Here is a 20,505-nt window from a genome sequence, read left to right as displayed (position 1 = left end):
AGCCCATTCCAATGCCTGATCACCCTCTCCAGAAAGAAATTCTTTCTAAGAAAGAAATTCTTTCTAAGAAAGAAATTCAACCTAAACCTCCCCTGGCACAACTTGAGACCTCTTGTGCCCTCTTGTCTTGCTGAGAGTTGCCTGGGAAAAGAGCCCAACCCCCCCCTGGCTCCAACCTCCTTTCAGGGAGTTGGAGAGAGTGATGAGGTCTCCCCTGAGCCTCCTCTTCTCCAGCCTCAACACCCCCAGCTCCCTCAGCCTCTCCTCATAGAATCTGTGCTTGAGTCCCTTCACCAGCCCAGTTGCCCTCCTTTGGACCTGCTCCAGGACCTCCTGAGGTGCAGAAATACTCCATACTCTTCATTGCTTGTGGTACCCTGGAAAGTATTTTTTTTTAAGCAAATGCTGGCTATGTCCCGAAGAATTTGCGTGGCAACAAACTCTGCCAAGTACCAGCACAGTGCTGCCCCTTGCTCATCTGTGTAAGTGTCAGGCTAGTGTTGGCCAGGTCACAATCCCACCCTTGTGCAGAGCAGCATGGGCTGCCCAGGCACAGCCACACCAGTGGGATCAGGGTGTGCTTGCTCAGCTCTCTTGTCACACCAAGGGATGCTCTGAGAGCTGCCCCAGCAGCTGGTGCTGGTTGACTTGGTGACACCAGGTGGTGAAGCCTTCAGGACCTTCCCCTTGCATGCCTTGGCATGGCTCTCAGGACAAATTTCTACACTGTTGTCATTGTTTCTCATCCTTGTTTTAGCTGCTGCCTGTTCGGACCCCAGAGCTCTGTGTAGAAAGTGTAGGGATTTATTCCCCAAAGCAGGTTGGTCTTGCAGGTGGGGTATTGCTGTGGTGGTCTTGGTGCCTCCTAGCTCTTCAGCTATCTGGAGGGTGGAAATTCCTCTGGCTTCTGCAGCGGCTGACAAGGAAAGCTGGTGTTGATGGCATGCAAAACCCCATTCTGTTCAGGGCAGTGCAGGGCAGGACTGTGCTGTCCTGCTGCATACCATCACTGGGGTTGTTATGGCTCTGAGGAGCTCAGTGGAAGATAGAGCATCTGCCTTCCATGAGCCAGCCTTGCAAATCTGGAGAAAAACTGCCAATGAAAGAGTCTCAGACCCTGGGGCTGACCAGAGGGGCCTCAGGTTAAGTGCTTTGGCCAACTTATTCCTGCCAGCTGCCCTGGAGAAGAGCCTGTGTTTCCCCTGGCCTCCAGCTCTCCTGCACTGTTTGCAGTCAGTCTGTCCCACCAGCCAGGACTCTGATGGGGAAACCTCTGCATGCTGGGTGTCAGTAGGCTTGGTTAGAGGTTTCTTGTGCTTTCTATTCTTATTTCTGGGAAACTCATAACTTCACCTTCTGATAGTCCTGGGACTTTGTCTGTTGCCTGAAGGTGCAGTCACAGCAGCTTGTGGTGGGGTGTGAGAAGCTGGCTGCAGCTACCAGAGGTCTGTGGCCGGGGGAGAAGCTTCCCTCACATCAAAACCAAAGTGGGTTTGTGACCCAGGGAATAAAGTGATGGCAAGGAACTGTTAGGAAGGAGACCAGAGAGTGAAGTTCAGCCTGGAGATATTGGCTTCAGGTCTCCACTACTTTGTGTTGAGCATCTAGTCTGGAAGCTGCTCTTTTGAGTGCTTCATCTGTCCTCGTAGACAGATCAGTAGAGGGAAATGGGCACTTGAGTTCCTCTCATACTACCCCAGCCATTGCCTGGGATGTGTGTCTGGATCAGCTACCCTGCCCCAGGTGACATTAAGTCCCATCAGGGATTCCCCATGGCTCCACTGGGAGTGCTCAGCTCCACGCTGGGCATGTTTGCAATGTGAATTTTCAAGGGCAGCCAGAGCAGTGCCCAGGGCTCGGTGCTTTGAGGAAGAAAGCACATAAGAGTGTGGAGAGTCCCATCACCCTCATCCTGGCTGCTCTGCTGTCCCCTTGTAAACTTCCTGCTTGTCTATGTTGTCCTGAAGCTACAGAGGACAGGAGAGCCCACGCAGGGGCCAGCCTGAGGTGCTGCTGAGTTCCCACCTCCCTTGGGAGAATCCCTCAGCACCCAGGTAGGCAGGAGGCACCGTGGTGACTCCTTGTTTGTTTCTCCCAGACACCCCACTTGGTCAACCTGAACGAGGACCCACTCATGTCCGAGTGTCTTCTCTACTACATCAAGGACGGCATAACAAGGTGAGGCACAGGTTCTGTGGAACACTGTGGGGCTGGACCATATCTCAGTGCCTGCCTTGTCTGGGTGGGCAGCAGGGTGACAGCTATCCCTGGACTGGGCACTGCTCCTGGGACATCCCCAGAGTTCCATCACCTTGTGGGGAAAACATATTTGCCTGTCAATCTCAGAGATGTTGGTCTTGCATCAAGGGCTGCTCCTGTCAGCCCCACGGGTGGTTCTGGGGGTAAGGCTAGGGAGGGGGTGCTTTGAGGAAAGATCAAGCTGGGTTTCACCTTGTCAGGGTGGGCCGGGAAGATGCTGAGAAGAGGCAGGACATCGTTCTCAGCGGGCACTTCATTAAGGAAGAGCACTGCCTGTTCCGCAGCGACACCAAATCCGGTGGTGAAGGTATTCCTGGGCTGGAGGGGCTGCACTTCCCCAGGGACCTCAGTCCCTCTCTGTGTTCCCAGCATCTGTCCCCAGCCACGGTTCCTCCTCCAGACTAATGAGGCTCTGCCATGTGGCTATGGCCTCTCTCTGGTCCCAGAGAAAACTACGGCCCTCACCTAGCTGGGAGGGAAGCTTGTGCAAGGCACACAGAAGCTGCCACTGTGAGGCAAGCCAGGGAGATGAGGGTGGGAGGGAAGAGTAGCTTGTAGAGCATTCTCCCATCCGAGATGAGGAGCAGAGCTCACACTGCAAACCAGTGAGAACCTGAAAGCTGAGCCTGGGGAGGCTGGAGATATGTGCTGGAGGCTCTGATCTCATCTCGTGTCCAGTCTCCAGCTGTTTTTAGTTTTTGGGTCATCTCTAATTAACCTGAGGTTGGCTGAGCCCCATTGGTTGCTCGTGGTGGGGATGCTGCAGATGGGTACCCTGGGTGCCCCTCACTGTGTGCCTGGAGTGTTGACCAGGACAGCTTTCCCTTTCTGATGCTACATGAGCAGTGGAGTGGTGGGAGATGCAGAATTTATCCCTCATCTGCACTCCCTCTCTGCCCTTCCCACCACCTCTGCAGTAATAGTGACCCTGGAGCCCTGTGAAGGTGCTGACACCTACGTGAATGGCAAAAAGGTGACGGAGCCCAGCATCCTGCGCTCAGGTGGGTCCCCAAACCAGCATGCCAGTCCTGCTCTAACCAGCCTCCCACTGTCCCATGGGGGCTCTGCACGTTGTCCTATACTAACCCACACCCTTTCCCACCCCCACCCTGTGTGTGCATCCCTCTAGGAAACCGCATCATCATGGGGAAGAGCCACGTCTTCCGCTTCAACCACCCCGAGCAGGCTCGTCAGGAGCGGGAGCGGACTCCGTGTGCCGAGACCCCCGCAGAGCCTGTGGACTGGGCTTTTGCCCAAAGAGAGCTGCTGGAGAAACAGGGCATTGACATGAAGCAGGAGATGGAGCAGCGGTGAGGGAAACGGGGCTTGGGCAACGGGGAGTTGGGTGCCCACCTCCAGGTTGGTAAACCTTTTCTTCTCCGTTCCTGCCAGGCTCCAGGAACTGGAGGACCAGTACCGGAGGGAGAGAGAGGAGGCAAATTACCTTCTCGAGCAGCAGAGGCTGGTAGGTGTCCAGGATCTGTCCCCTTCTCAGGCTGCCCAAGCAGCAGATGTTCACGTGGAGTGTCTGTGTGTGTCGTAAGAGCGAGGGCAAACCTACTGTTTCTGGGGTTATCTTCATAAATGTGGCTCTAGGGGAGGCAGGAGGCCGAGTTCGTTTGATGGAGGGAAAGCAGTGTGGAGGAAGGTCACACTGTGTGGGCTGCATTATCCCTCTCCCTGCTTCCCCCAGGACTATGAGAGCAAATTGGAGGCTTTGCAGAAGCAGATGGACTCTAGGTATTACCCTGAGGCAAACGAGGAAGAGGAAGAACCTGAAGATGAAGGTGAGGGCTGGGTCCCACCACAGGGTTTTGATGCAAGACGAGTGGATTGCAGGGCCCCTGGGCACCTCTGTGCTGATATCCTCCCTCCTGGCAGTGGGGTGACTGTCCCTCCATGTCCCCACAGTGCAGTGGACGGAGCGGGAGTTTGAGCTGGCCCTCTGGGCCTTCAGGAAGTGGAAGTGGTACCAGTTCACCTCCCTCCGTGACCTGCTCTGGGGCAATGCCATCTTCCTCAAGGAAGCCAACGCCATCAGTGTGGAGCTGAAGAAGAAGGTGGGTGCCAAAGGCTCCTCCCTGGCTTGCCGTGGTGTCCTTAGCAGAGGATGCAAGCAGGGGCAGCCAGGGAAGTGCCAAGGAGAGGGTCATGAGAGGCACCATGGCTACCGTCCTTCCGGGTGGCTCACCATGCCCCTCTGCCCCTATCTCTCCAGGTCCAGTTCCAGTTTGTGCTCCTCACGGACACTCTGTACTCACCTCTCCCTCCCGACCTGCTGCCTCCCGATGCTGCCAAGGACCGGGAGAAGCGCCCGTTCCCCCGGACCATCGTGGCCATAGAAGTGCAGGACCAGAAGAACGGGGCAACGCACTACTGGACCCTGGAGAAGCTGAGGTGGGTGAGCAATACCTGTTCTGGGGAGGGCTCTCCTGGCCCCATCCCAGTTTCTCACCGCTGCCTGCCGCTCACCCCTCCGCCTGCAGGCAGCGCCTGGACCTGATGCGTGAAATGTACGACCGTGCAGCAGAAGTGCCTTCCAGCGTCATCGAGGACTGCGACAACGTGGTGACCGGCGGAGACCCTTTCTACGACCGCTTCCCCTGGTTCAGGCTGGTTGGCAGGTGAGCGCCTCGGCTCCTTCCAAGCGTGTCTGGGACCCACAGACGGCCCTGTGGGAGGAAGTGCTGCTGCCTCTGTCCCCCGTAGGGCCTTCGTCTCCCCAGGGCCACGCCGTGGGGACAAGTGCGTTGCCCCCCGGGTGCCGGTCAGGACCCATCTTGCCTGTGATGGTTCTCCTCTGCATTGGCTTCCGGGACCCTGAGGGACCCACGAGCTGCCTGCCTTAACACGGTGCTGTTGGGGGCACGAGTCTTGGTTTTGCCACCGGTGGGTGGTGGGGACCATAGCTGTCCAGCAGGCTGAGAGGCCGTGCCATCTTGACCTCCATCCTGGTGGGCACGCGTCCACGTGCACGCCTTGGTGTCCCAGCATCTGTTTCTGTGGTGTGTGCCGCTTGTCTCCGTGCACTCCCTGCACGCTGGTCAGAAGGGTGTGGTGTTGGCAGCGTGGAGGAGGCACCCAGGAGAAGGGGTCTGCCCCGCAGGCAGGGGGAGCAGGGGGCAGAGCTGCCTGCCCCAACCACCCTCACCTGCCGCAGAGGCATCCCCCCAGTGCCACGGCACGGGGAGAGATTCCCTTTGGTGGTGAGGGTGGCAGCAAACCTCGTGCCAACTGCTCCGTCCCTGTGTTGCCCACAAAGCCAGCGAGGGGAATTACTACCAATTCCTTGGGTCGCTCTTTTCTCTGCCTTTTATAGCCAATGGCTGTTGGTGGCTTCTTTCAGAGACACACCAGAGAGGCAGGTCTTTATTTCCTACCATCCCTTGGTTTAAGCAGAAAAAAGCCCCACCCTAAAACCCAACCAAGACTAAAAAAACCCAAAAAATGCAAAATTCCTATTCTTGCTCTCTCTGTTTGGAACAGCTGGTGTTAACATGTCTTCTATCTTGTTGTACTAACCTTAGTTCAGATATCTCTGGCTGCAACAGCTCTCCTCTTTTCAACACATGCATGAGCGAGCGCATGGCTGATCTCACCCCCTCCCCTACCTTCTCGAACCCCGACTCCGACATCACCGAGCCTGCTGACGAGCAGCACCAGGGGCAGGAGGAGGAGGAGGAGGAGGCGGAGGACCTGGAGGAAGACATCTTTCCGGAGTGCCCGCTGTGTGATGGCCGGGATCCATTTTACGACCGCTCCCCCCTGTTCAGTTTAGTAGGAAGGTTGGTGAGGTTTTAGGAGAGCATGCCGGGAAGGAACTAGCTCTTTCGCTGAGGGAACTGCTTTCGGACACGACTTCCACCTCCAGGGTGTCCTGGAGGCACAAGGGGTAGCCAGCCAGCTGGGATTGTCCTGGGGTGCCCAGTGGGGCAGCCAGGTGCCTGCTGAGGTAGGGGTGAGATGAGCACAGCAGCAGTAGGAAATAACAGAGAAAGGTGCCCGGTGCCAGCTCTGCACAAGGGGGAGACCCTTTAGGTCGGTCCCTCTTTGGGCAGCTCCTGAGATGGAGAGCTCTGCTGTGTCCCCAGCACTGAAGGAGGCAGAGGAGCTGCATGGGAGTCTTGGTCGTGAGCGTTTCTTGTCCCGGGGAGGGCCACTTCCCACCCAGCTTGGGGTCACCCTGTGGTGCCACTGGCTGGGGACGTGCAGCCACTTCAAAGGCTTGCGTGCCTGTGGCCCCAGCTTGGCCATCCTGGCTGCATCAGTCAGCCTGAGCCTCCCAGGATACAGGGGAGGTGTCCCCAGGTGGCTGAGGGAATGGAGGCAAGGGGAGAGCCAGGTACAGGAGGAAGAAAGCAGCATTTTCTCTTGCCTCTGTAACCCAGTGCTTGGCTTGGGGCTATCCCTGCCAGCTTGGCACAGGAGATGTTTAGGGAGATCGTGGGGACCCAGGCAGAGGCTCCAACTCCTCTTTGGCTCCAGCTGAGACAACCTTTAATTTCTCTTTACATATTAGCCATAAGACCTCCTTTGGGCTCCATCAGTCTGGAGAAACCCACCAGCCACCACAAAACCATCTGTGTTGTCACAATCTGCCCGTCCCTAAATTGGGATGTGATGCAGCCAGCTCTGCCCCTGGGTTTTCCCAAAGGGATGTGCACCCAGAGCCTCTGCCTCAGGCAGGAGTGAGAGGAGCTAATGACAGTGAACCTCTCCGTGTTGGAGGTGCTCTGATTGGGATGGATCTGGAGCTCCTCTTCCCAAAAGTGCCAAAGCCAGGCTTATCCTTGCCAGGAAGCTTGTGGGCAGCAAGGTGGGGAGGAAGGGAACCAGCACAGGCAGAGAGGGCGGAGGTGGGGTAAGAGTCCTGCAGCCTCCAACTGAAAGAGCTGGGTTCTTCCCCTATTTTTTTTTCTTTTTTTCCTTATTTAAAAAAAAAAAAAATTCAAAACCCCCCCAAAAAACTCTCAAGGGCACCTCAAAAAAAAAACCAACCAATCAACCAAATAAGCCCCTGCAGCAGCAGCCCCACTCTGTGCCGGGGGCATGTTCCCTGGAGCTCAGCACCTTCTGACTTCTTTTGAGTCTGCCTGAGGTTTGGCTCCCCGCTCAGCAGCTCTGCTGGCCACATTTCTTGTGAAGTGTGCTTGGATTGGTTTATGATTGGATCTTTGATTTTTTTTTTTCTCCTTTTTTTTTTTTCTTTTAAGTTTTCGTTTAACTTTTTTTTCTATTTGGGTTTTTTTAGATTGTATTTGGTTTGGTTTTGGGTTTTTTTTTGTTTTGGTTTTTTTTCCTTGTTTTGGTTTGTGGTTTTTTTTTTTTTTTTAGCTGCTGGCTCTACCTCTCCAAAGCTTTAGCAAAAATTGGGGTTATTTCACTTTTGTCTTCCTTTGGAAAGGCTTTTCTTTGGTCTGAGCATGCCATCTTTGCACCTCACCAATCTTGTGGTTAGTGTCCCTGCCCTCCTTCCTCTAGTGAAACACTTGTCCCCCTCCTCCCTGCACCCTTCCCCCTTTCCTCCCTTCTCCATTCCCTTGGCTTCAATAGCAGCTGCCCTGTGTTTTCAGGTGGGCAGGCATACCTAGATCCCTGCATTTCTGAGACCTCCCCGTGGTCACAGGGCTCTTCTCCAGGCATGTGGTCCTGCCAGGAATCCCTGGCATAGTCCAGCTACTTGTCCCTGGTGGCCTCTGAGTTGAGATGAGGTGAGGGGCCCAGCAGGAAATGGTGATGGGGCATCACCTTTGCTTCCACAAGTTGAATCCCTGGAGGTGCTTTGGGTGGAAGAAGCCTCCAACAGCGATTGGAGGCCAGTGGGAGTCACCACAGGAGGGAGAACCTCTGGATTCTGTGGCTTGGTCTGCAAGTGTGGGGCTCAGGCCTCCTGCAAGAGCCTCTTGGGCACTTAGAGGTGCTGTTGGATGTCTGCAAAAGGTGCCTGCGAGGCACCTGGAGATGCAACCCTCAGGGGAGCCTCCTGAAGCTTAAGTGTCCTGGCCAGTCCCAGCACTCTCACACCCTACAACCCCAGAAGATGCTGCGTATCAAGACACCGGTGGGTGCCTTGGGGAGGGGTGCTGGGCACCCCTCTGAGCAGTGCTGCCCACCCGAAGGGGTGGTTTGCACCTCTGGGCAGGGAGCTCAGTGCCAGAGGTAGCAGAGGTGACTTGTGCTGAGGGCATAGCACGCTGCCATTGCCAGAGTGCCAGGAGGACAGCAGCAAGAGGAGGAATAATGCTTGAGAAAGAGGGAGCTGCAGCCTGGCAGGAGGTGCAGGCAGAGATGTGGTGCAGCCATCGCTTTGAACCCCAGCACAGCACCTGCCCACAGTAGCACCAATGACCTGGATGCCATGGAGGACAGCGAGGAGGCTCAGAGCTGCTGCCTGGGGAGTGGGCAGCTCCATCCTGCCCCACAGGGAGAAGCCAGCAGTGCTGTCCCTGACACGTGGGACCTGGGACCCCAAAGCCATGTGTGGAAAGGGATGAGATGGGACGGGGGGGGACACAGGCCACCGATGCCACCAGCTGCACCGTGCAGCCTTGCCTCCCAGCTGGGCAAAGGCTTCCTGCAGCCACCAGCAGTCCTGCCACCCTACGGGCAGAGCTTTGGCAGGCTGCCCTCAGCAGGTTCATCTCTGGAGGCTTCTGGCCTCCAGCCAGGACCTTCTCTCCCCTCCTTCAGCCCTGCTGGCCTCTACCTCCCTTCGCCACCCTCCCTTACCTCCCGCCTTGCCCCTGTCTCCCCTATGGTGACTCCTCAGCCACCCCAAAGTCGCGATGCATCATCTCCTGCCCTAGTCCTCCGGCTCTGCACCACAGAGAAGGTCCTCTTCCCTCCCAGCTTCACGGTGGCACCAGCGCAGCCCCCTCCCCTCCCCGCCCGCTACGGAGGTGACAGCTGGAGAGGTATGCGACCCCCGTCTGCTTCCTGGTGCTGCCCACTGCCTGCCCGTGGCGTGCTGCCCACTGCCCGCTCCCCGGCCCTCTCGCCTGGCCCTGGCTGCCTCCTCTTTAGTTTTGCTTTGCAGCGCCGCGGTCGCGACGTCACCTGGGATCCCGGCCGCCGCCGGCCGTGCCACCCGCGCCTGGGGACCGGCGGGTGGGAGCAGTGACCGCTCTCCCCCGTGTTGTGTGTCCTTCCCTCCTCCGGCAGGGCCTTCGTCTACCTGAGCAACCTCCTGTACCCGGTGCCCCTGGTCCACCGCGTGGCCATCGTCAGCGAGAAGGGTGAGGTGAAGGGCTTCCTGCGTGTGGCCGTCCAGGCCATCTCAGGTAGGAGGAGGATCCCCCTAAAACGTGCCCCTGGCGTCCCCTCCCCGCGTCCCCTCGCACGAGCTGACCCCCATCCCTCCTCTAGCGGATGAGGAAGCCCCCGACTATGGCTCTGGTGTGCGGCAGTCAGGGACGGCCAAGATCTCCTTCGATGACCAGCACTTTGAGAAGGTACTGCAGCAGTCAGCTCTCGGTGGGTGCCTGGGGGTGCCGTGGTGATGCTCCCCCATGGAACCCCTGGGCTCCTCAGAGGTGCAGGCATCAGGCTGAAGGGATCCTTCAGATCCTATGAGGAGAGGCTGAGGGAGCTGGGGGTGTTGAGGCTGGAGAAGAGGAGGCTCAGGGGAGACCTCATCACTCTCTACGACTCCCTGAAAGGAGGTTGGAGCCAGGGGGGGGTTGGGCTCTTTTCCCAGGCAACTCTCAGCAAGACAAGAGGGCACAAGAGGTCTCAAGTTGTGCCAGGGGAGGTTTAGGTTGGACATTAGAAAGAATTTCTTGATGGAGAGGGTGCTCAGGCATTGGAATGGGCTGCCCAGGGAAGGGGTGGATTCTCCATCCCTGGAGCTATTTCCAAAGAGCCTGGATGTGGCACTCAGTGCCATGGGCTGGGAACCACGGGGGGAGTGGATCAAGGGTTGGACTTGGTGATCTCTGAGCTCCCTTCCAACCCAGCCAGTTCTAGGATTCTATGAAGGACTGACTTCTAGCTAACTGAAATGCTACCTGCAGAAACCTTTTAAGGTTTACTTAGAAAACCAGTAACAGAGAAACTTTTAGAGGACCTTACTTCCTACAAGGTTTTCCTACAGAGCCGTTGCTTCTGGGCTGTGACTGTAGCAGCTCACAGCCTCCTCTCACCCACTGGTGCACCCCCTCTTCTTTGGTGGGCCTGCTGTGGGTGGGGTGGGAGCTGGAGCTGCCCTGGTGCTTGAGGTACCTCAGTGACCCTCAGCATTCCTGAGCTCCTCTCCTGGTGCAGTTCCAGTCGGAGTCGTGCCCAGCTGTGGGAATGTCCCGCTCGGGGACCTCCCAGGAGGAGCTGCGCATCGTTGAAGGCCAGGGACAGGTCAGCGACACGGGTCCCTCTGCTGATGAGGTCAACAACAATACCTGTGCAGGTGAGAGGGTGCTGACAAGTGGCTGGGGAGCAGCACCCCACCCTGGCACCTATTCTCCTGTGCCTGCCTGAGCCTGCCCTGGTGCAGGGCTGCTGGCAGACACTGAGGGGGGTGAACCCCCGACCTTGCTGAGGAATCCTCCCCTCCCCACAGTGACTCCAGAGGACCTTCTCCTGGACAGCCCAGAGAAGTCTGTGCCAGATGGGCCACTGGAGACTGCTCTGGACCACCTGAAGCTGGGCAGCATCTTCACTTTCCGCGTGACGGTCCTGCAAGCCTCCAGCATCTCTGCAGAATATGCAGACATCTTCTGCCAGTTCAAGTGAGCCCCTGGTGCCCCCCCAAGCCCTGCACCTCTCGCTGTGCTCAGGCCATCACTTCAGGGCTGGCAGTGAATGCTGGGCAGCTCCAGCCCCACCATCTCTCAGCCTTTCATGGATGGGGAGGCAAAACCAAAGGCTGCAGGATAAGCCCATGCACTCGCCTGGTTACCGTGTCTGGTTGCTGGCAAAAGGCAGGAGAGGCTCCCATCAGCTTCAGGGGATCCTGTGCCAGCCCGGGGTTCTGGCAGGAGCACCTGGAGGAAGCAGGCTCTTCTCCTGGACCCTGCCTTCTCTCCCCTCCCTGCTCTGGCATGTCCCCATGGCACAATCCCCAAATCAATGTCCTTCCCTCCACAGCTTCATCCATCGCCACGATGAGGCCTTTTCAACAGAGCCCTTGAAGAACACAGGACGGGGGCCACCACTGGGCTTCTATCATGTCCAGAACGTATGTACTGCTTTCTCTGCCCATACTCCCTCACCCCCACAGCTGCTGGGGTCTTTGCAGGGCCCCATCGACTGGATCTTCTCCCCAGACGAGCAGCTTCCTCCTGGCTTTCCCAGTCCATCACAGCCACCCAAATAAGCCAACTAAAATTAAAGTGAAAGAGAAAGATGAGAAAAAAAAAAACCCACAAACCAAACCAACAAACAACAAACAAACAGACAAAAAACCAACCAAACAAAACCAAACCCCAAACAAACCAAAAAAATCCCTCCACCAGAAAAGGCTGGGATTTCATGGCAGTGACCTTGGTGGGGAGAACATCCTCAGGCTATGAGAAAGAGGATGGTTGAAGGATGCAGAGGTTCAGGCATGTTTACAGCCTCCCACCTGGTGCTGTTGCTACCTGAATCCCTTTCCCAGCTGAACTCCACTGTCAATGGCTCTTTCTCTTCCAGATTGCCGTGGAGGTGACCAAGTCCTTCATTGAATACATCAAGAGCCAGCCAATTGTATTTGAAGTGTTTGGGCACTACCAGCAGCACCCCTTCCCACCTCTCTGTAAGGATGTCCTGAGGTGGGTGCACCCTGTGCAGCTGGCTTCCTGGGGACCTAGAGAAGGGGGGGTTGGGGGGGATAACCTTGGGGTGTAGGTGGGGTTAGCTGGGTTTGAGGGTCCCTGTGCCTGCTTTAACTGAGCCAGTTCTCTCTGCAGCCCACTGAGGCCATCCCGGCGCCACTTTCCCCGTGTGATGCCCCTCTCCAAACCAGGTAGGAGATCTGGCCTCCTGTTCCCCACGCTGGCTGCAGGTTTCCTTTCACCAGGGACCCCAGGGGCACCACAAAATGTGCTGTAGGGAAGAGCACTCAAAAGCCCCTGGCTGATGCAAAGCCTCCTTCTCACCACCTGTGGAATGGCAGGGAGGAGGCTATGGCTCAGATGGCCACTCAGGCCCTGCCATCCTACAGGGGGAGTGGGGTTCCCCTTGTGCTCTGGCTGCCAGGACCCAAATTGGGGTTTGGCTGAGCACTGTGGTTTGCTGTGCTGTCCCTGAGCAGCTGTCCCCAGGTGGTCACTGGAGAGGTGCTGTGTGGGTTGGGATGTGTCCCTTCTAGGGCTGAGGGCTTAGGATGTGCATCTCTGGGATGGGTAAAGCTGGCCACATCCTGACACCCTCACTGCTCCATGGTGGGCATGGGAGAAGGCACACGGGTCGTCAGCAAGGTCCCAGGAATGGGGCTGTCCCCCTCTCTGTACTCCTTCCTGCCTTGCTGCTGCCTCTGTAGCTTGCCCCACGATCCCTGCCTGCTCAGTCCTTACCCTGCCTGCTCTGTCCTTACCCTGCCTGCCATCACATGCCCAGTTCCAGACATCAGCAGCAAGATCACTCTTCAAGCTGTTTTTTCCAACCCACCACAGTGCCTGCTACAAAGCTGAGCACCATGACTCGGCCCAGCGCCGGCCCGTGCCAGTGCAAGTATGATCTGATGGTCTTCTTTGAGATCTGTGAGCTGGAGGCCAACGGCGAGTAAGTCCTGCTGGAAAGGGGAGTGGGAAGGAGAGGGAGGCAGTGCAGTGGTTTGCCTGGTGCTCAATCCCTCCAGACAGGGCTGTCTGTCATGCTGTAATCCTCTCTTCCAGCTACATCCCTGCCGTTGTGGACCACCGTGGAGGCATGCCATGCCATGGGACTTTCCTCCTCCACCAGGTACTCCTGGCCCAGAATCCCTGCTCTGGCTCCTGCCAGGACCCATGTTAACCACTGCCCCTTCTCTCTGGCCTCGTGGGTCTCAGGGCATCCAGAGGAGAATCACTGTCACCTTGGTGCATGAAACGGGCAGCCTCATCCGCTGGAAGGAAGTGCGGGAGCTGGTTGTGGGTAAGCCAAGCCAGGTGGGGGGCACTGTGAGCACCCCCAGCCCACCAAGCTCCCAAGCTACCCCATCCCACCAAGCTCCCAAGCTTCCCCATCCCACCAAGCTCCCAAGCTACCCCATCCCACCAAGCTCCCAAGCACGCCCAGCCCACCAAGCTCCCAAGCACCCCCAGCCCACCAAGCTCCCAAGCATCCTCTCAGGCTGTTTCTTGCCCACATTCCCACCTGGGGCTTTGTCTCTCATCTCCCCTTCCCCCGTGCAGTGTGAAGTGGGGGCTGCCTGGCATGTGACAGCAGGATGCCACATGGGCAGGACACCTCTGTTCTGACCAATGTGTCCAGGAATTGGACTGGGACCTCTGGTGCTGAGTGGCCAAGCACTGGGCAGCTGCTGCCTGTGATGGGGGGGGCTGCTGGGGGCTGAAGCCAGGCAGGCTGCCACTGACCCTCCCAGGGACTCTGGTAGCACCACTGCCTGTTGCCTGAGCCTGTTGCCTGTGCTGTGCTTGCAGGTCGGATCCGGAACACCCCAGAAGCAGATGAGTCTCTCATTGACCCCAACATCCTGTCCCTGAACATCCTCTCCTCTGGGTACATCCACCCCTCCCAGGATGACCGGTGCGTGCTGCTTCTTCTCTTGCTCTTCCCCTGCTGTGATGAGACCTTGAGAACCCTGTCTCTCTTTTGGGGGCTTTCTTGGCCCCTCCACAGGGTTCTGCTAACATGTTGCTGCCTCGGGGTGGGGGCTTCTCTGGAGCTGCAGAGACCTTCTGGGTTCAGGGCTGCCAGACCCCTTCTTCCTCCTCCTCCCCAAGGCCTCTCCATGCCAGCTTTTGGTACTACAGGGAATTTGGGTGGGGGTCCTGCTCTCCAGTGATGGTTGTGACCACCTGGCACAGAAAGCTGGTCGGTTCTGGGGCCAGGAGGATGTGAGGACCTTGTGGCTGAAAGGGACCTGCCACAAAGGGCTGTTTGTCCCATGTCCCAGCAAACTCACGGGAATGGCCACTTTGTTCCTGTGGCTCATCCTCATCTGGGGAGGGGTGAGGCCATCCCCCACCACTGCTGGGTGACTTCAGTGATCTGTGCCCCTTCATACTTGTCCCAGGGGGCTGTGTCCCCACTCTGGGTTTGGCAGGGGTGTGGGACCAGTGTGGCCAGAAGATTTTTCTCTCTGATATCTCCCTGGCTGGATTGTGTGGTGGTGGGGGAGAGGTCTGGTCTGCACCAGGGCTGCTGGCAAAACCTGGGGGATGGGTGGGGGGGTCCCTGGCCAGAACACGTGTGTGTGGGCAGCCATGACAAGATGGGGATGATTGATGACAGCACCAGGAGCAGCAGAATGGGTCCTGGGCTGTGCACGTGATGATTGCCAGCACAGAAACATCCTAGTGGGTACCAGGGACCATTTTTCCACTCATTTCCTATGGGGTCACCTCTGCCCCAAGGCAGCCTGTCCCACAGCAGGGTGTTTTCAGGGAAGGTGATGAGAGGGGATGGGAAGTGCCACCCTGCAGTGCTTCTGGGCAGCTCCTGGGCACAGAGGAGTGCCAAGCACACGGTGCCACGGCAGCAGAGGCGAATCACAGGGACAGGCACGTGTGTGAGTGTCAGGCCAGGACACTTGAGCACATCCGTGGGGACAGCAGCCCAAGGTCAGGCGTGGATCAGGTCAGGTGATGAGGGCTTGGCCCAGCAGAGCTGTTGTGGTTTTTGCTGGGCTGCTGGGAGCTGGGTGGCTGTGGCAATCGCAGGCTCCTGGGGCTGTGCTGTGTTTTGTCAGCTCCTGATGTGGCTGGTTGGTCCCAGGTGCAGCAAGGTAGGATCTTTGGCATCTCTAGCATAGCCAGGCAGGGGAGATGTGCCTCCTGCTCCTGACCCCCCCCTGCAGGTCCTGCTGGTCAAGGGGATGCAGCTCAGGCAGGGGTGATGCTCGGCGTGTGATGAAGAGTCCGCCCCACCTGCACGCTTGAGATGTCTGTGCCTTAGGGCCAGCCCTGAATCAGGGCTGTGGGCTGGCGTGCACCTCATATCCATCCTATAACCATCCTGTATCCATCCCTTCGAGCCTGCCCAGGGCTGGGCAGGGGGAAGAGGGGGCGGCTGGCTTGCCGTGGGATGCCGAAGGGGCTTCCACCCCGCGTGCAGACGTCTGTGCTTCAGCCCCAGCAGCAGAGGGAGGGCAGCAGGCAGAGCCAGGGCCCGCTTCACCCTCCTCCCCGGCTGCTTCTGCTCCCTGCTTTGCTGCCTTACACCATGCAGCCTCCATCAGCCTGAGCAGCCCTGGCTCCCTTCGCCAGCCTCCACAGTCCCCCGGAGCCACTTCGGGGGAGACCTGGGGAGCGGTGTGGCTCCCTCCCTAGCATCCATTTATCCCTGCATCGAGTGCCCAGGGAGGAGGCGTGGGGGGCAGCGCCCAGGGTGCCTCCTCGCTTCTCTCCGCCGCTGCCACCCATCTGAGCCCACACTAACCATGTGACTGTTTTGTGTTTTCGCAGGCAGTTTCTTGATTCGGATATGCCTAGGTATTATTTGTTTCCATTGGTTTTTTTTCCACCCCTCCTTCTTCTCACCCTTCTTTCTTTCTCCCCCCTCGCCTCGGCACGCTCACTCCCACCGGAGGCAGCACTTAGACATCCAGCCCCCCATCCCTCCACATGTCCCATCCCTCTTCCCTCCCGCCCTGGCACCTCTCGCTCACTTGGCCACTTTTGCTGTTCATTTGGGCCACGCTCTGGCTGGCTGCCGCTCCCCCCTCGCACGCCTGCGTTCCCATCGCCTGATTTGGGTTTTCTTCTTGCTTTTTGACTTCGCTGCTCTCCCATCTCTCTGGCATTCAGCACCGAGCGTGCCGCCCCCGCCGTTGCCTCCAGTCCCCCCAGCCCGGCCGTGGTGTAGCCACAGGGCTGGTACAGACCCACAGCAGGGGCTTCAGGGTGCCCGCAGACCTTGCCTGGGGCACCTGGTGACAATGGCAGCACCAACGTGGTGGCGTGCACAGTGGCTGCCCACCCTGTGCCCCGCAGTCCCGTGGGCATCGGTGTGGTGTAAGGGCAGGACGTGTCTGGATGTAGGCACCACGGATGTGGCACGGGCTGTTTGTACCCCTGTGCAGTGAGCAGCTTCTCGGGGACAGCTGGGACCACAGGGTGAGCCCGGCACGTGGCGGATCTGCGAGAGCTGCCAGACCCAGAAGCTGCCAGCAGCCTCTGGATGGGAGCAGTGCAAAGCCCCAGAGGAGGAGGCACCCCACCAACCACCACATCCATGGCAGAACAGGGGAGACGGGGCCTCCTTAGTCCTGGCTTGGTAGATTTGTGCCCGGGGGGTCGTTCTCCCTACAGCAGCTAGAAGCTAGTCCTGCTCAGAGGTGCCTGAGGCAAGAGCCATCCCTCCAGTAGCATCATCCCCCAGGAAGTGCAAGGGGACAGATCCAGCATGGATCCAGTCCTCTGCTGCAGGTGCACATGAGCTGATGCTGGCATTGTAGTGAGCTCTCAACATGGTGATGTGGGCCAGGGGATGGGCCAAGAATTAATTTCCTGCTGCACGGCTGCCAGTTGGGCAGCTGGTCTCCCCTCGATTGGCATCTTTGCAGGGGGCTGTGCTGGGTGGGGGCTTCTTGCCCTGGGATGGCAGCGAGGGCAGAGTTAAGGGGGTAGGGAGCACGTGTGTGCTCGCTTCCCAGCTGCCAGACCACGAGGAAGGTGTGTGGGGGGGTTTCACCCAAACTCTGTCTGCCCTCTCTGCGCTCCTTCTGGGCTCTGGTTCAGGGTCCAGCTAGGCAGGAGCTCCTCCAGCCAGCAGTGCTGCTGTGGGGCGAGTCCCTTCATGGCCCTGCTCCTGTGCCAGCCCCGTATGGATGATGCTTTCTGACCTTTCATTTCTCTGTGTGTGTACATGTGTATGTTTGTCCTTGGGTCGCCTTCCACGTATAGCATTTCGTTGGGAAATGACACTAGGTATTTCACGCGCACCTGCTCGGTCTGGTCCCCTCCTGCTTTTCTCTCTCTCTCCTTTGCCTCCTCCCTTTGCTTTTTGCTCTTTCTCCCCTTCCCCTGAGGCTCCTCTTCTCCTCCTCCTCCTCCTCCTCCTCCTCCTCCCTGGGGAGCACTCTTTTCTCAAGCGACCTGTGACTGCAAAGCGATCCTTCGCCTTGGCTCTGTCTCAGACGGGGTTGTTTTATGTATTTTATACATCTTCTGCTCTACCTTCTCTTCCAACGTGGGGACAGTCACAGCTGAGAGCCTCTCCCTGCTCCCTCTGGCCACCCTGGCTCTCCTTAAAAGAGGCACTCGGCAGCCTGGATGCTGCTTCAGGACTGTGCTGAAGCATCCTCATTGAGACTTCACAGCTTAATGAGGACACCCAGTGGGAGCTGGGGCTGCTGCAGCTCAGGGTGGTTTTGAGGAGTGGGCATCCCAGAACCCCAAGGCTGGCCCAGAAGGGAGCCCAGGAATGGGGCAGGGGGTGGAACAGGGATCCCCCGTGCTCTCAAACTGGAGCTCCTGCTTCCCTCACCCTTGATGGCTTGACTCAAAGAGGGCAGGTGCCATTCTTGCTCTGAGTGGCTGTGCCATCTTCTACAGGACCCCATGGGCACCAGGTGAGTGGGGTGGGTGTCACCTGCTCCTTCTCCCAGCTCAAGAGCCATGGAAAAGAAGTGAGGGGAGCGAGGCAGTCCGGTGGGAATGGGGCTGGATGGGTCTGGTGATCAGGGCAGAGCAAGAACTGTGGGAGACAGCCTGATTGGAGACAACCACGGAGCCGTGGTGGGGCTGGGGCTCAAGGCTGGCAGACAGGGGCAGCCCTGGGGAAGGGGACCTGGCTGGCAAGGGGGGCTGCTCTCCCAAGGGCAGGCTGGCAGCAACCCCCAAGTGCTGAGCATCCTCCCTTCTTTCCCTTCTGATCATTGTCACCCAAATAGCAACAGCTGCTCCTGGCAGGGGCCGAGAGGTGCTACGTGCCCCGGGCTGGATGGTGGGGACCTGGCCCAGGTGTGCTTGGGGTGGCAGCCCCTCACCCCAAGCACAGGGGTGTGGCATGCACCCTCCTTTGCCTTTCTAGCCTGCCCTGCCTTGCCTGCATCCCAGCTGAGCACCTGCTCCTCCTGCAGTTCCTCCTCCCCAAAACCCTGGTCTGTTGGCCATTTCAAGGGTGCCATGTCCCCCTCCCACCACACCTTGTCCCCCTTTGCCTTGAGCCTGCGTCTTCTGGAGTGGCTGTCCCTATCTGTCCCCCCTGCATGTGCATGTCCTTGTGTCCTTGCAGGCCTGTGGCAGCGCTGTGGGAGGGGACGATGGCATCTCCTTGCTTGCTTGCCTGGCATCCTGGGGGGGTTGTTTTATCGGCTCTGCTATTTTTTTTTTTTTGGCAGGACATTCTACCAGTTTGAGGCGGCGTGGGATAGCTCCATGCACAACTCGCTGCTGCTCAACCGTGTCACCCCATACCGGGAGAAAATCTACATCACTCTCTCTGCCTACATCGAGGCAAGGGCTTTAGTTGGGGCCATTATTTTGTCAACAGAGTCTGGTGTTTCCCCCACTGTCAGGGTGCAGCCAACATGAACCTTTCCTTAGCCACCACCGACCCTAATGGGATGCATGATTCAACCTGGTGCATGGGGACCCTGTGGGATGGGGGGAGTGGTTTCACTAGGCACCGGGGGTGGGAGAGACCCTCTGGGCTGCCCCCCAACGCCTTCCCTCCCTTCTCTACTGCAGATGGAGAACTGCACTCAGCCTGCTGTCATCACCAAAGACTTCTGCATGGTTTTCTACTCCCGGGATGCCAAACTTCCTGCCTCCCGCTCCATTCGCAACCTTTTTGGCAGCGGCAGCCTGCGGGCTTCCGAGAGGTATCAGCATGCTCCTGCCTTTCTGGGGGACAAGAGCCATCATCCAGGGACTAGAGCCCTCCCGGGGCACCCTAGCAGCCTGGGCAAAATAACCAGGGGATGGCGCAGAGGTAATAATTCCTCATCTCTTTTTGCTTGCAGCAACCGCGTGACGGGAGTCTACGAGCTCAGCCTCTGCCGTGTGGCCGATGCGGGCAGCCCAGGTGGGTGCTGCACCTCTGCCCGAGTGCTGACAATAAAACAGAAGGCCCCAGCATGCTGGTTGGGTGTGGAGTTGTGTGTCTGCCTCTCCCCACAGCTGTCTGTCTGTCCCCACAGGCATGCAGAGACGGCGTCGACGTGTGCTGGACACCTCTGTAGCCTACGTGAGGGGAGAGGAGAACCTGGCTGGCTGGAGGCCCCGCAGCGACAGCCTCATCCTCGACCATCAGTGGGAGCTGGAGAAACTCAGCCTGCTGCAAGAAGTAAGAGTCTGGGCTAGAAACGGGCTGGGACACTGCGATTCACAGCTCAGCCTCTCGCCCTGCCAGTGCCTGTGGGATTCCCCACCCTGGAGGTCTCAGCCCTCCTGGGTGCGGGAAGAGGCAGGAGCAGGGCTGCTCTCTTGTGCGTCGCTGCTAGCCAGCTGCCAGAGGCACGGGTGGGGTTCATGGGACCTGGGAAGCACAGTTCCCAGATTCCCAAATGGATGCCAGGGGGGCAGAGGGACCAACCCAGAGTTGTCTGTGCCCAGGTGGAGAAGACGAGGCACTACCTGCTCCTGCGTGAGAAGCTGGAGACGACTCAGCGCCTGGGGCTGGAGCCCCTGTTCCCCTGCTCCCATGAGGACTCCGAGTCCCGAAGCACCTCCTGCGGCTCCTCCCCGCTCTCTGCCGACGGAGCCCCCGAGGGCCGCACCTCCCCCCCTGAGACGCCCAGCGAGAGGCAGAAGGAGCTGGCTGTGAAGGTACCCGCAGCGCCAGCCCGGTCTGGGGATGAAGCCAGGAAGGGGCAGTAGGGGCTCAGGGCTGGAGAGACCGAAGGGAGAGGGAGGAGGAGTGTGGAGGAAGGTGCCTCCCGCCCCACCATCTTCCTCCTCTGTCCGCAGTGCTTGCGCCTGCTCACGCACACCTTCAACAGGGAGTACAGCCACAGCCACGTCTGCATCAGCGCCAGCGAGAGCAAGGTATGGGCTCAGCCTGGCTGGGGGGGACAGGGGACACTGACTGGACGGTCTGATCAACTCACCTTGATGTTCCCAGAGCTGGTGGCTCTTGGGGCTGCGCCAGGAGAGAACCCGTGTGGCTGGAGGTCTCGCCTCTCCCTGTATGAGCAGGCGCACGGGCCTTTGTCTGTGCCTG

General features: G+C 58.4%; 1 protein-coding gene across 23 annotated transcripts in view; it reads left to right on the top strand.

Annotated features, from left to right (window-relative positions):
- KIF1A (kinesin family member 1A) overlaps positions 1–20,505 on the top strand; it is a 42,387-nt gene that overhangs the window by 17,849 nt on the left and 4,033 nt on the right. For 4 of the 23 annotated variants that reach the window (XM_071751621.1, XM_071751615.1, XM_071751613.1 and 1 more), the window contains 29 exons: positions 2,099–2,178; positions 2,460–2,566; positions 3,177–3,260; positions 3,389–3,569; positions 3,652–3,724; positions 3,953–4,046; positions 4,171–4,319; positions 4,478–4,656; positions 4,746–4,883; positions 5,787–6,044; positions 9,421–9,539; positions 9,625–9,710; positions 10,522–10,660; positions 10,814–10,982; positions 11,341–11,431; positions 11,887–12,005; positions 12,144–12,199; positions 12,849–12,957; positions 13,071–13,137; positions 13,224–13,308; positions 13,818–13,923; positions 15,804–15,830; positions 17,244–17,267; positions 18,683–18,797; positions 19,032–19,165; positions 19,307–19,368; positions 19,484–19,629; positions 19,899–20,111; positions 20,253–20,330. In XM_071751621.1, coding sequence (XP_071607722.1) covers positions 2,099–2,178; positions 2,460–2,566; positions 3,177–3,260; positions 3,389–3,569; positions 3,652–3,724; positions 3,953–4,046; positions 4,171–4,319; positions 4,478–4,656; positions 4,746–4,883; positions 5,787–6,044; positions 9,421–9,539; positions 9,625–9,710; positions 10,522–10,660; positions 10,814–10,982; positions 11,341–11,431; positions 11,887–12,005; positions 12,144–12,199; positions 12,849–12,957; positions 13,071–13,137; positions 13,224–13,308; positions 13,818–13,923; positions 15,804–15,830; positions 17,244–17,267; positions 18,683–18,797; positions 19,032–19,165; positions 19,307–19,368; positions 19,484–19,629; positions 19,899–20,111; positions 20,253–20,330 — 3,288 coding nt within the window. The remainder of the gene's footprint in view (positions 1–2,098; positions 2,179–2,459; positions 2,567–3,176; positions 3,261–3,388; positions 3,570–3,651; positions 3,725–3,952; positions 4,047–4,170; positions 4,320–4,477; positions 4,657–4,745; positions 4,884–5,786; positions 6,045–9,420; positions 9,540–9,624; positions 9,711–10,521; positions 10,661–10,813; positions 10,983–11,340; positions 11,432–11,886; positions 12,006–12,143; positions 12,200–12,848; positions 12,958–13,070; positions 13,138–13,223; positions 13,309–13,817; positions 13,924–15,803; positions 15,831–17,243; positions 17,268–18,682; positions 18,798–19,031; positions 19,166–19,306; positions 19,369–19,483; positions 19,630–19,898; positions 20,112–20,252; positions 20,331–20,505) is intronic. The other 19 variants (XM_071751635.1, XM_071751631.1, XM_071751627.1 and 16 more) reach the window with 10 other exon arrangements.

Source organism: Heliangelus exortis, chromosome 9, assembly GCF_036169615.1.
Source record: "Heliangelus exortis chromosome 9, bHelExo1.hap1, whole genome shotgun sequence".
Lineage (NCBI taxonomy): Eukaryota > Metazoa > Chordata > Aves > Apodiformes > Trochilidae > Heliangelus > Heliangelus exortis.
Note: the sequence above shows the minus strand (reverse complement) of the source record. Positions and strands in the feature narration are given on the sequence as shown.